Below are 13,609 nucleotides of genomic sequence, written 5' to 3'. Positions count from 1 at the left end.
TTTTTTTTTTTTTTTTTTTTTTTTCGCTTTGGACTAAATTGAATCTTCCTAATTAGAAGAAACTATCAACCTTGGAAAGAAAGCGGTCAACTTTATATGTCATCATTGCTTTGGTGATGAATTTAATGAACCTGTTTTCATCCAGTCAAATAATCTATCACAAAAAAAAAAAAAATACTTATTGAGCAATTCAAATGGGAGAATGATATGTATCATTTGTTCCTTTTTTCTAACAACATACGCAAATGCATTATAGGTATTCAAAATGGATTATGTGCAAATAACTCATATTACTTTATCAGCATATCAGCGCTTTTCCTTTTGTTCTATGGTATTATTTCTCGTCTCTCTCTCTTTTGTGGTCACCTTACAAGGATACTTTAGAATATGTATGTAGGAGAGACCAATGGCTCAAACATCTGAATTGGTCGTTTTACTGCCAACATGATCAGTTTTACTAACCAAGGTTTTTGCCTGTTTAAGCTCTGATTAGCCTTTATTAATAGTGATGATTAACAGAATAGCTGGAATCACTTTCATATTCGAAACAATTATGGGTAGCATCATACTTAATCTGAAATCAAGAGCAAACCATTAGTAGTAGCATGTCATAAAGTCTACTTGAATGTTTTATTCTTTAAATTAAGGTATTTGCTATTTATTCAAAGTATCAAATTATCACGGCTTGCTACTTTGCACATCACCAACAATACGGTTGTATAGATAACCAGGCAGACAACACCTATAGATGTAAAGGAAAAAAAAAAAGTCGATCAGTATCAAGAGTATCTTCAAGTAATAATGTTTTTGTGCTAGTCAGAATCAGGCATGTTTTCTATTGTTATTTAGGTCCTTGTATAACTGACAAAATAGCTCTGTCAAAGGTGTCCTTCTCTACCAAGACGTTCGAGACGTACCGTATACCACTTGGGATGTACATGTTTGTACACTGTTCAACCAAAGGTAGCTGCACACAAGCAGAATGCAACCGGTCAGGACCAAAAAAGCAACCTCTCCATCTAGGCTACAAACGTTTTCACCATCAGAAGAATTACCTCCTCAGTAGCCATCACACAAGTGTGAACAGCATCATATTGGCTGAACGTATACCAGTCGGCTACAACACAAAGAGTAGTATTCAAACAGCTGGTATCCTGTAACAAGCAGATGCAGGACGTTCGGTATCCTAGGGTTGTTTGTCACTTTGTACAGAATTTTGAAAGTTACCAAGGCCTAAATAACAATAGAAAACATGCCAGTTGCTGACTAGCACTGACAAATACTTTCCTTGTAATGGTTTTAAAGCTAGCAACTTGCAACATCAGTGTATATCAACCGCCAAAACCAAATAAGATTTATCTGCCAAAGGTGTCCTTCTCTACCAAGACGTTCGAGACGTACCGTATACCACTTGGGATGTACATGTTTGTACACTGTTCAACCAAAGGTAGCTGCACACAAGCAGAATGCAACCGGTCAGGACCAAAAAAGCAACCTCTCCATCTAGGCTACAAACGTTTTCACCATCAGAAGAATTACCTCCTCAGTAGCCATCACACAAGTGTGAACAGCATCATATTGGCTGAACGTATACCAGTCGGCTACAACACAAAGAGTAGTATTCAAACAGCTGGTATCCTGTAACAAGCAGATGCAGGACGTTCGGTATCCTAGGGTTGTTTGTCACTTTGTACAGATCTTAAATGGCTGTTAAAATAGAGACAATAAAAATCACATTTTTCTCAAGAGTCATTCTTGACGTAAATAGCTGGACCGGACAGTTGGGTTTTAATATGAGAACGCGAAACATGTTGAACTCATGAGCAACCTGTTCCACAGACTGTCGAGCTGCTTTAGCAGATGGTGTTGTCTTTCCTGTTGATAATGTCGCCATAGTAAACTATGCCAACTCGTATAAACGAAAAATATGACAGTTAAAAAAAAAAAAAAAAAAAAAAGAAATAAAAGAAAAGAAATAAAGCCCCTTTACACACGCAGAATCTCGAAAACACAAAAATTAAAGAGGCGCATTATTTGATACGACCCAGTGCTTCTTTATTGTTTCTTTTAGTTTTCTTGTTTCTTTTCTTTGTTTACTTTGTTTGTATTCACTTGCATGAACATCAAAAGAGGAGATAGAGAGAGAAGGGCAGAAGGGCAGAAGGGGAGAAGGGGAGAAGGGGAGAAAGACAATATCTTGACAGCAATTAAGAAAGGAGCCAATCAAACATTGAGACGAAATTGTTGCACACAATTTAAAAAAGAATTCCAGGGAGAAGAAAGAGTCGATCATTGTTTGAAAAAGAAAGATGATCAACATTTCGATGTCCGCGTAGGAAACGCTTTTCTTGGACAAGAATGCGATCTCTGTTTCTCGCTTTATAAACTCTTGTCTGAGTGTATAAGACCTAGATTGAAATTCGGATGGATCACAGGTAACTGCTGTATATCGCATAAGATTAAACTCGGGCGAGTCACGCAATGGTACTCGCTCTAGGTATTGAGTAGGTACAGGGCAATTCAAGACAAGTCTTCCTTGAGGCATTTGGACGAGTCGTTTGACTGTCTTGTATCTTCTTTCTTGCCTAGCAGGTGCATAATAATAGTGGTTGGAAGAGATATCGGGTGACAATGGTGGCAAAGGTGCAGAGGGGCGGTAAATTGGTGGTGTTTGGTAATAGTGATATTCCATAAGTATAAAAAAAAGGAAAGAGAGAAGTCTTGTTATTGTTTTGATTTAAATGGTAAAGGTTAGGTAATACACGCATAACTTTTATTTATATTTATTCATGAGATACAAAATTTGATAAAAATACCTGTTACAGTAATGACAACTTTTAATTGATATAAAATATTTTGCATAATATTCATCATTTGTCATATTTAAGGATGTTCTCTTTGGGCATCGAAAATACCAAGTATCGTAGTATGTCTTGATCGCCTATTGTTTGTGCATCGAATGATGAAAATATGAGTGTCTGTCTACTAGTCAATATCTACTGAAAGGTGTCTCTTTTATACTGATTACAGTGTACAATGAGCTTTGAATGCATATTTGAAGGCAATGCTCAGATCAAGTCGCCTTTTTCTGTCTTAGTAAACTCGTTTTCTTTTCCTTGAAAGTGCCTAGAGAACGTCTTCTCTGATTTTGGTGGGACCAGACCTACATTGGATCATTCCAAAATTTTTGATCAAGTTTCTGTCGAAAAATAAATTTCACAAAACTGCCAAAGTAATGATACCATTCGATTTCTTGCCCCCAAAGAACACGTTTTAAATGAGAAAACGGATTTTTTTGATAATATAATTGTCGAGTAATGGCGCATCAAAGAATAGTGCATTTAAGCAGTGTTTTGAGCGTTTTTGCTCTAGATGGCATATAAAATCAGTTATAAATGGCTCTTTCTAAAACACTTTGTATAACTTTGAGTGACGGAGAATATAGAAAAGTAAGAATATAGGTATTTTATAATATAGATGTGGAGTAAATGGACAAAAGATGTACAGGATGGCTAGTGTTAGAGGTTGAAAATAGAAGTAATTCGGTTCTTTCCAGCTGCATCGAAATCGGGCTTCTTTTAGTGGGTCCCTCCCAAGACCACTAATACGTGCGGCAAATAAAATGCTTAGAGCAATTTTATTTTCAAAATCTATAGATATATGCGAAAATGGTCGCTTTTTTGGAGTAGACTACGTTTGTTTCAGCATTTTCTTTTGTATCTTTCTACCTCTATCAAATGTATTTTGGCCTCTAAGATTGTACATAAGTTGCCAATAATACCTATCTGTACTTTTAACTTTCAATAATCAGGACAATTTTTTTTTTTTTTTTTTTTTTTTTTTCGCTTTGGACTAAATTGAATCTTCCTAATTAGAAGAAACTATCAACCTTGGAAAGAAAGCGGTCAACTTTATATGTCATCATTGCTTTGGTGATGAATTTAATGAACCTGTTTTCATCCAGTCAAATAATCTATCACAAAAAAAAAAGAAAATTTAGCGTAGTATTTGAAAAAAAATTAGCATGCTTGTGTATGCGCAAAATGCGTGAGTTTATTAAATAGGTCTGCGTTGAAGGCAATCTTCAAATTTGGCAGCAGAGTATCTACAGAAGCCTTTAAGATCACTGTACAAAATTCTATTACAAGCATCTGCAATTCTCGAAGTCAATGTCTCCTCTTCCAAAAGCTGTTCCCTCTTGAGTTTGCTTTTGCAAACCGACCAGAATTGCTCAATGGGATTAAGCTCAGGCGAGTAAGGGGGGGGGAGGTACATGCACTTATAGCCTCGGCTCTCAATGAGATTCTGAATATCTTGATGCTTATGAATAGGAGCATTGTCCATGATCAAATAATGGCCACGGAATTCCTCATGACGATCCATGACATCCAAAACACAACTGATGAAATTGAAGTAATGTCCAGTAACTGTACCATTGTTACTGGCCACTTTTGCATTCGAACCTCCTGCTGCTTTTCTTTTCTTTGATGAGGGTAATGCTCTTGGTCTTCTTACACTAATGCTAACAACACCAAAAGGCGAGATGGCACCCAAAATGGTAGTAGTTTTTGCTCTTGTTTTGGGCACTTTCACGCTCGCACGCTCGCCTTCTTTGGACCAAGAAAAATTTCTCTTAAGGTTGATATGGAAAGCAGCTTCGTCAATGAACACACAGTTGCTAGTGAAGTCCATATCTGTTTTCATCCATCTCTTCACCCACTGATAGCGCTCTTCGATTTTTTCAGGACTGTTTCTCTCGAAAGCTTGGAAACGAGCCTGCTTGAAGGTAATCTTACACTTATCCCTGACAAACTTGTTGAAATCGCTTTTACTGATATCGAGTTTGCCAAATTTTTCTGTCAATACGTCAAGCATGTCGTCCAATGTAACAGAATTTGTGTTCTCGTCTGCCCATTCGATCATGAAATCTCTGTGCTCATCAGTTAAAATGGGCGGTCTGCCTACAGGTCTTCCACTGCCTGTAGCCCTTTGGATATGCTCCTGAGGATCTTTGTTGTTCTTGGCTACCCAGCCTTGTGCCGTTCGAACATTAATGTTGAGGGCCAAGGCAGCAGCACGAACACTCATTCCTTTTTCTTCGACAAGAAAAAAAAGCTTTTCTTTTTCAGCATCCTTGTAGTGCTTATATGCTTTTGTTCTCGCAGGTGTTTGCTTCAGCTCTGCAGGTAACTCAGCTTTCTTTTCGATCCCTCTCTCGGGAGGCTTTAAATCTGTGTATGTATCGTAGTCTGTTACGCTTTCGACTGGATACATCTCGTTGTCAATTTCCATTTCAAACTCTACAACTTCGTTTCCTTCAATGTCATAATATTATTCATTTTCGTTGAATATGCTATTTTTTCTTTCAAATACTACGCTAAATTTTCTTTTTAAGAGTACGCACATCTTTGTAACTTTAGACAAGAGAACATAGAACAGTAAACATAAATTGCTGCTCCAGCGTAAGAAACATCAATATCCTTCAGTAGCATCGAAAAACTCCTGGTTTTCTTCATCATTGTTAGAGCCTTCATCAAGCTGAACCATTGGTAGATCTGCTCCCAGTACTTGGTTGGTAAAATCCACCGTCGATAAGTGTTCCCGCCGGTAATGGTTCTGAAATGTCCTTGAATCAACCCAGTTGCCCAGCGTCTGTATATCGTCAAGAGATATTCCTTGTTTTAACGCAATAGAGGATGCAATTGAGCGTACACTGACTCTTAATTCGCTTGTAGACTGTCGTAGTACCTTTCTCAGCCAAGAAGAGATGGTGGTAGTTTTGACCGCTTGTTGAGGACGCTTGGTGTTGACGAATAAAACGTCAGGCTGGCGTTTGACTTTTGCCACCGGATGGTCTTTTAATGCTTGAAAAGATAACACTGGACAAATGTCCGAAACTTGATGGGGATGAATAAGTACTGGTTTGATAATTCGTCTGCCTTGTCTAGTTTCTTTAGGTGCCACAATATCAAATAGTAAGTTGCCCTGATTGTCCCGAGTTGCAGATAAAAGAGATATTCTCTGTAAGTCTGATGATTGCAAAAAGGCCGCCATTGCTACCAAAAACGCAGTCTTAATTTGCAGATCTGCCAAAGAGCAACGCTTGATGTTGATCTTGGCTACGAATTGTATACTTGGTTTTAAGTCGATTGTTGGACGATGGATTGCTAGAGGCGGGGCTTGTTTGGTGACTGCATTCATGAAAACTTTCAGCACCTTTTCTTGTGAAATTGAATCCGCATGTGGGTGTAACTGTAGAACTGCTGATCGTCATAATTTGAGCGTTGACAATTGAAAATGTTTTTCCGTTTTTATATCTTGTAAAAAGTTGACCAATTGTGTAGCTGTAAATGCCGAAGGAGGGACCTGATGGCGTTGTGCCCAGAGAATGAACTGCTGTTGTGGTTTTTGGTAGGTACGATTGGTACTGATGGCTGTACTGTATTGTTGATTTATTGTGTCTGAAGCTGTGTTTGAGAGTTGCTTGTTGTCAAATTTGCTGCGGATAAGAGCCAAACGGATAGTCTCCAAGTCGGTTTCAACGGCCAAGGTGTGTTCCTGCTGGGGCAAGTCAGGTGCTCCGTGTACAGAAAAATTGGTGCTTGCACTGCCAGTGCTTGAAACACCGGAAACCATAATGCACTCGTCCAATGTGGGACTACCAACGTTGCTAATGGCACCTTTTCCTTGACTATTTTCTGTAAGCACTTGCTGATTAAGTTCCATGGCGGGTTGATCCAAGGATGGCGAAATTGATTCCATGCTAGGCTGAATGCGTCTGTTGCATAGGCTTCGGGATCTGATGTCCATGATACAAACTTTTTTACGAGGGATGTCGTTCTGCCCGCAAAGAGGTCGATGTCGTTTCTTCCCCATTGTTTTTGAGCCTGGTTGTGCACTGGTCGTCGTATCATCCAATTGTTCTTGCTGTACTGTCTTCTTGATTGTTGATCCGCTACTTGATTCTGTTGACCCGGAATGTGCTTGGCTTCCACCATGATGTTGCGTTTCAGACACCACTTCCAAAGCTGAGTTGCAAGCTTCATCAACGATAGCGATTTTGTTCCCCCTTGCTTGTTGATATACGCCACTGATGTTGTATTGTCCGTGCGTATCAAAATCTTTTTGTTGTGTAACTGAGGAAAGGTCTTGAGAGTGAGATACGCTGCCATGAGTTCTCGCCAATTTATCGACTGGTCGGCTTCGTCGCTTGTCCAGTGCCCGTATGCAGTTAGGTCGCCATAATGGCAACCCCAACCTGTATTGCTTGCATCTACGTGAACTGTCTCGGTTGGTTCGTGGCCGATGAATGACTTGCCGTTCCATTTGCTGAGGTTCTTCAACCACCATTTTTTTTTTAAATTGCTGTAATTGGGCTTGTGTTGAACAGAGGCCGTTTGGCTGGGCTGAAGTTGGGAACGCCGAACCAACGACTGTGTTTCGACACGGTTGCCAGAAAAAGACTTCTTGTTGAACTTTTGAGCTGCTTGCAAGGCCTTTGCTGTACTGAATTGATTGTTTATCAAGTTATGAAACTCGTCTTGTGCCATAATATAGTCTGTATTGTTTGCAGCAGATAATCTAAAGTTTGGATTGATTGCCTTGAGTGCAATGTTTTTTCTAGAGTCTGTCAAATCGTAATTAGCATGCAAAACTAAATGTCTAATATCATTGATGATTTGCAAGTATCTGTGAACGTTTGGATTGTCAATTTCAGAGCTGATCTCATGTGCCAAGGTATCCAAAGGTCTGAATATTGCTGAAGTAACATATTGATGATGCTTGAGCATTTTGTCTTCCCTTTTTTGATCATAACTCATTCTGGCATATGCTTCAGGCATGGTGGCGGGTGGTTGATAATTGACTCCTTGGATGGCAGGATATCTTTCAATCAATTGTTTACGTTGGTTGTCAGACATTCCTGGACCAATAGTTGCGATAATTCTCGAGAAGGATTCCAATCATGATGGGGTTGTGTCTCAAAAGAATGTACTTGTTGTTGGGTGTTGAAAAGTGGGTCTTCTGCTTCTATGTCTTGTTCCTGTTGGCTTTGTTATTACTGTTGTTGATTCTGGAGTTCTTGATTTTGCATGATTTGCTCAATCATTGCTTGTTGTGCAGCCATTTGCTGTTGTAAGGCTGCTAAAATATCACTGTTTGGTACTGCCATTTGAATATAACAATGATGTTTCGGAATTTACTATGAAAAGCGAGCGATAAAAAGAAGATCAAAGAACAAATAACATTACTTTCACATATTTATACTTGATTTTAATTTGACCTATATATTTTACTTACACATATTTATCGAATAAAACTAAGAAGATCACAGCAATTTATGTTTAATGTTCTATGTTCGAAGGTCTCAATAAAATAGAGACAATAAAAAACACATTTTTCTCAAGAGTCATTCTTGACGTAAATAGCTGGACCGGACAGCTGGGTTTTAATATGAGGGCGACTGCGCATAAAAAAAAAAGAAATAGCAATAAAGGCTACTATCTTTCTCTCTCTCTCTCTCTCTCAGAAAAGATCCTCAAGTTGTACGTTATAAAAAAATGTCACAGCCACGGTACTTCCATGAAAACGATTTCAACAAATGGTCTTTAAGAGATGCATTTGAGGATTACCTTCCAAAATTTAACTATGATTACCAAAGAACAAAAGATGCATTAGTAAAAGATCTTCACGAACTATCTGTTTCATCTTTAATTTTTAAAAGTGCTACGAAAAAAGCAAACGATCTTTTACAAGACCTCAAAGTAAGTGAATATTATGCTTTGTCTACTCTGAATTACTAAGTGATTTCGATCAGAAAAATAATACATCTCTTAAAAATCTGGCTGATCAATTAAAGGTAATCCATGGCAACCCATTTCATTTTATTTTTTGGAATAGCATTCATATTTTATTTAGCCCTGTCATAGCGTTGTTAACGTCTCTCACAATAATATAAATACTATCAATATTAACACTGGTAATTTTAATGACAAGCTAGCAATGAAAACACTAATTAAATGGTATGTTCAGCCAGCACTGTATTAAACAAAGAATCAGTAAGTGACAATAGATGCTATATGCTCTAATCAACTGCAAAATACTTAGGTTCAAAAAGAACACGAAGAGGTTGATCTTGAAGATAGTCCATTCATTGATCATACACCACTTGACTCTATAAGGACTAAAATATTAAGATACCGAGCCAATGCAAAATACATACATGAACCACATAAACAAGAGTACGTATGATCAATGAAAACAAACTTACAATATTAGCTTGCTTTTCCATGGTATTGTTGATTTAACCCCTTCTTCATCAACGAAATTAAGAGAAGTTATTGATGATGATGAAATCAACATATTGACTTCCAAGTTAATGAAAGACGAAATTAACAAAGAACACATTCATGAGTTGAAAGAGTTTGCCTTTGGTGTTTTTCATGATAAGGTAAATTCTATAAATGAAAATATGTTATAAAGACATTTGTTTACAGGACAACTCGCAAAATCTCGAAAAAATCTTGAAAGCTGCAAAGCTTGCCCTTGTTGATCAAAATGATGATGATTGTCAATCAAAGAAACAAGTATTGAAGATGATGAAGCACTGGTAAAGTAGTCATGAGTTTCATTCAAGAGCTTATTGTTCGATAGTCTTAGAAGCCATGAAGATGGGAAATCCTCCTTACTTCTCAAACAAGGCGAAATGAACTATATTGTCTCTTTCATGGGTCCGTTGATAAAAACTCTATTGCAATACAATGCAGATAAGATGAAGTTAATCTGGTAAGAAGCAAAACATTTAATTTGGACTTTGATCGACGAACAAACCTTGATTTTAGGGGTGACCAGAGCCTTGAAGTTGATAAACAAGAAAAGCAAAGTGTGCAAAAAGATGATGAAAGAAGGGCACAAGGAAAGATTCCAGACGCGATTATTTATCTAACAAACCATGACTATCCCTTCGTAATCCTAGAAGTCAGCGGGCCACCAAACATCACAAATCACAACCACTTTGTCGGCGACAAAATCAAAATGGCCAAACACTTGAAGTGTATTCTAAAGTCATTAAGAAGGACAATTAGCTCTGGTGATGAAGGCATTTATGAAGAAATAAATGTCTATGGCATTCAAGTCTACTGCAAGTATGAAATCCTTCAAGTGTCTTGTCTAACTTGTTGAATAGTAAACAAAATGTACATTTATAGCTTCTCTCAGCCATTCCGCGGTGTTTATGTGTACAGAGAGGAACTCTCTTTTGCTCTCACTCGTCCATTTGGGTTGCAAAAGAATTTCCTCCCTAGGCTTGTAAAAAGCATGTTTATAGTCAAGGTTTGTATGAAAACCTATCATTTTAGTATCTAACAAATGATTACTTTGTCAACAATAGTCTCTCCTCGAAAGCAGCGCTACTTCGATTGAGAAATTCATCCATAGCGAAGATGGTGATGACGCTTCTGACGATTCAAGGGATACTGTCTTTGTTTCACCAAAGAAACAAAAAACAAGAGAATAATAAATATAGCGCATATGTGCAGTAAATAGGAAGTTTACATCATAAGGATATCTTAAAAAAGCCACATTGATTTCTGCTTGTCTTTTATCTTTCTGATTTTTAAAAGCATAACAATGACAACGCCTGTCGTTCTGGATGAAGACACTTACACAGAAGCCATCAGTCTTATTATTGAACGCGACTTCTTTCCCAACCTTGCAAAACTAAGAGCGCAACAAGACTATTTAGAAGCACAACGCAATGGTACTTTTACTGATCTTCAAGAAGCAGGAAAGGCTTTACGCCAAGTCGATGCCAATCCCCTAAAAACCAAAAGAGATGGTCAACAGAGCATCAACTTTTATGTTGAAAATGAGCCTCGTATTGAAAAGCGTGTCAATCTCAACTTGTCACTTGATCAGTTTCAAACACTTTATACAAGTGAAGATAATGCTTCGTTTACCGATCTACTCGAGAAAGCCAATGTGAAGATCAAAGAGCAGAACAAGTGGTTTTTTGATCGTGAATCAAAGCAGTTGCGACTGACTGACAGACCTCATGAATCGAGTCCTGTTCAATTGATAGAAGCGGGCAATCAATCAACATTGGGCTGGAAATATCAAGCAAGGAATTCACTCATGTATTTTCCTCAAGGAAAAAGCGAGTCTTGGGTAAACCAGAATGAAGGCAGAGGACAGCCAAAATCCATTGAATATCACAACACACATATCTTGACAGAACAGGCAAGTTGTATCAACGTAGTCAAACTATTAACTTGATACAGACAGTCAAAAAGAATCCGAATCCTACAACAGATCAGGGATCATTAATGGCATGGAACCAATTGAATGGATTACAGCGAGATAACGATAACCCTTCATCCACCCCAAAAATTCGAGGATTTAGTCTCGTCGATGCCACACCTACTTTAAGTCCAACTCGTATGGGAACACCTGAAATGACTTGGGGTTCTATTGAAGGCACACCCTTATTGATTTCTAATAACAATGGATCAAAGACACCTGGTTATTCATTACCAAAGATATCTAAGCGTGAAGAATTAGGCATGAAATTGTCAGAGAAAGCATCCAAAGCATACCGAAAAAAGACAAATGAAAGACAAAGAGCCATTCAAGGTACTCCTCGATCAGGGTAAGTGCTTTTGTTTTTGTTACATAAGCTCACTAGTTTAGGGCTGGATTAATGTCACCTGCTGCTCAACATTTGCTAAGGAAAAGCCATAAAACACCAACGCAGCGAGCCATGTCAGGATTCGGTGAAGCACTTCGAAGTACTTATAGTGGATCACCATCCTTAGGTATCTCAACACCAAAGACAATTCGACGCCCAGGAGCCACACCTACTCCCATTGGACTATTCCGAGCAGGAATAACACCACAGCATTCACTTGACAAAAAAAAGTAAATAATAAAAAAAAAACAATGTTTTATTTCTTTTTTTTTTTTTTTTTTTTTGTGTATATTATATAAAAAATGTATCTAATCAGAGTCAGATTCAGTAACATAATCGGCATCATCAGAATCAGAATCAGAATCAGAATCAGAGTCAGAGTCAGAATCATGCTTGTCTTTCTTGTCTTTCTTGTCTTTGCTTGAACCACCAGCCAAAGCAGAAGCAAAACCTTGTTCACGCATTAATTTCATTTGGCCAGCAATAGAATCTTCTTCAGGTTCAGAGATAGAGTCATCCACTTCTTCTTCTTCAGGGAGATCAGCAGGATCTTGTACTTTGAGCTTAACATCTTGTAAAATATCAGTGCCAACATAAGTATCTGACTTGACATACAAAGAGAAGGTGTATACACCAGGCTTGGGTGGACCAGGGAAAGGAATCTTGACAGTTTGTTCATCAACAATATCAGTCACTTTTTTGTGAGGGACCAAGATACGGTTCACTTTGGGATCACCCAAAAAGATCCACCAACAAGGCTTCTTTTCTCCAGCATAATAAGGTGTGTGAGCCATAGGTAAAGATGGGCCATTGTTCTTCTTTTCATCGTCAGGATTAATAATAGCTTCATCCTGTTCTTCTTCCTTTTCATTCGTGACTTCCATGCTAGTTACCTTGCCATTCTTCAATTTCAAGATAAACGTAATGATAGCGCCTGTAGTCACAATGTTATCCCCAATCACCTTAAAGACAGCCTTTTGAACAGACAATTTAGGAATACGGTTGGCAACTTCCACAATATCAAGATATTCATCATCAGAAACAGACTTTAAGAATTGTTTACGTTCATCTTCAGACATGTCACAGACTTGTTGGACACTAGTGACATTGACTTTCTTGTTACGATAGTGACGACGCAAGAGAGCGTTGGAAATATGAGGCAATTGCTTAACACTGGGTTCGCCAGGATAAGTAGCTTGCAAAAAGTGTTGTTGCAATTCCATCAACTCACATGTGCTGCTTAACCATTGCTTCACAGTAGCGATTTGTAAGAGTCCTTGCAAAAGATGAATGGATTTGTCAACAATGAACTGTTGGTCTTCGACCAGAGCTTTGGTGGCGCCCTTGGATTCAAGATCAATACGAAGGAGATAAGCATAGATAAGCGTACGGGCTTTGCGACTAAAGGCAGGGACAGCATCTGAGAGACGATCGAATTTCTCACCCAATCTGTTCTCGAGTTCTTCAGCAATAGCACTGTTGATACTCTTGAGTGCCTTTTCTTCACCTGGACGCACATCAGCCTCTTCCTTGAATTCGATAGCACCAGACAAAACACGAATGATTTCTTTAAATCCATCATTTTCTTTCAGTCCCTTTACAAAAACGCCCATGGTTCTGTTCAAGATCTTATCTTTAGTAAGACGACGTGATTTATACCACCATTGAGCCTAAGAAAAGAGACATGAGCCATATGCATCTAACGTGTTACACTTACAATAAAATAAGGCAAACCAAGACCAAAAGCAAGAGCATAGAAACCCAAGACGTACATACCATTGCCTTCAACAAGACCCTTAGGAAGAGCAACACCCATTGTGAATGATTGCTTGCCATCAGGGTGACCAAATTCTTCATAGTTTCTACGAGTATCTTCATCCGTCAAACTATGAGCAAAGACATTAGAAAATGTGCTAAACGCGCGTT

At 38.3% G+C, this 13,609-nt stretch overlaps 6 protein-coding genes across 6 annotated transcripts; 2 read left to right on the top strand and 4 right to left on the bottom strand.

Annotated features, from left to right (window-relative positions):
- Positions 1 to 1,512: 1,512 nt before the first annotated feature.
- On the bottom strand, positions 1,513 to 1,946 carry B0P05DRAFT_559305 (uncharacterized protein). Its single transcript, XM_051580253.1, has one exon. The coding sequence runs from the start codon at positions 1,892 to 1,894 to the stop codon at positions 1,700 to 1,702; it is 195 nt and encodes a 64-aa protein (XP_051430672.1). The 5' UTR covers positions 1,895 to 1,946; the 3' UTR covers positions 1,513 to 1,699.
- A 433-nt stretch (positions 1,947 to 2,379) lies between these two features.
- Positions 2,380 to 2,814, bottom strand: B0P05DRAFT_640978 (uncharacterized protein; the record flags this gene model as incomplete). Its single annotated transcript, XM_051583758.1, has 2 exons — positions 2,489 to 2,814; positions 2,380 to 2,442 (listed from the first exon to the last, which is right to left on the bottom strand). Exons 1-2 carry the CDS (start codon positions 2,690 to 2,692, stop codon positions 2,380 to 2,382), a joined length of 267 nt encoding a protein of 88 aa, XP_051430671.1. The 5' UTR covers positions 2,693 to 2,814.
- Positions 2,815 to 7,362: 4,548 nt separating this feature from the next.
- Positions 7,363 to 8,365, bottom strand: B0P05DRAFT_498388 (uncharacterized protein; the record flags this gene model as incomplete). Its single annotated transcript, XM_051575409.1, has 2 exons — positions 8,299 to 8,365; positions 7,363 to 8,200 (listed from the first exon to the last, which is right to left on the bottom strand). A coding segment is annotated over exon 2 (555 nt), but the record flags the coding sequence as incomplete, so codon positions are not given.
- A 154-nt stretch (positions 8,366 to 8,519) lies between these two features.
- On the top strand, positions 8,520 to 10,573 carry B0P05DRAFT_559277 (uncharacterized protein). Its single transcript, XM_051580252.1, has 9 exons — positions 8,520 to 8,762; positions 8,816 to 8,857; positions 8,917 to 9,056; positions 9,106 to 9,239; positions 9,277 to 9,448; positions 9,495 to 9,607; positions 9,652 to 9,783; positions 9,840 to 10,138; positions 10,184 to 10,573. Exons 3-9 carry the CDS (start codon positions 9,018 to 9,020, stop codon positions 10,360 to 10,362), a joined length of 1,068 nt encoding a protein of 355 aa, XP_051430669.1. The 5' UTR covers positions 8,520 to 8,762; positions 8,816 to 8,857; positions 8,917 to 9,017; the 3' UTR covers positions 10,363 to 10,573.
- Positions 10,574 to 10,576: 3 nt separating this feature from the next.
- Positions 10,577 to 11,933, top strand: B0P05DRAFT_559262 (nuclear protein Es2-domain-containing protein). Its single transcript, XM_051580251.1, has 3 exons — positions 10,577 to 11,235; positions 11,277 to 11,644; positions 11,686 to 11,933. Exons 1-3 carry the CDS (start codon positions 10,627 to 10,629, stop codon positions 11,915 to 11,917), a joined length of 1,209 nt encoding a protein of 402 aa, XP_051430668.1. The 5' UTR covers positions 10,577 to 10,626; the 3' UTR covers positions 11,918 to 11,933.
- Positions 11,934 to 11,953: 20 nt separating this feature from the next.
- Positions 11,954 to 13,499, bottom strand: B0P05DRAFT_559261 (Sec63 Brl domain-containing protein; the record flags this gene model as incomplete). The annotated part of the gene is made up of 2 exons (XM_051580250.1): positions 11,954 to 13,353; positions 13,401 to 13,499. 2 exons carry the CDS (start codon positions 13,497 to 13,499, stop codon positions 11,992 to 11,994), a joined length of 1,461 nt encoding a protein of 486 aa, XP_051430667.1. The 3' UTR covers positions 11,954 to 11,991.
- Between the last annotated feature and the right edge of the window lie 110 nt (positions 13,500 to 13,609).

This window comes from Gilbertella persicaria (assembly GCF_025201335.1).
Source record: "Gilbertella persicaria strain CBS 190.32 chromosome Unknown B0P05scaffold_54, whole genome shotgun sequence".
In the NCBI taxonomy this organism is placed as follows: domain Eukaryota; kingdom Fungi; phylum Mucoromycota; class Mucoromycetes; order Mucorales; family Choanephoraceae; genus Gilbertella; species Gilbertella persicaria.
The sequence above is the reverse complement of the archived record's forward strand: the minus strand, read 5'-3'. Positions and strand labels throughout refer to the sequence as shown.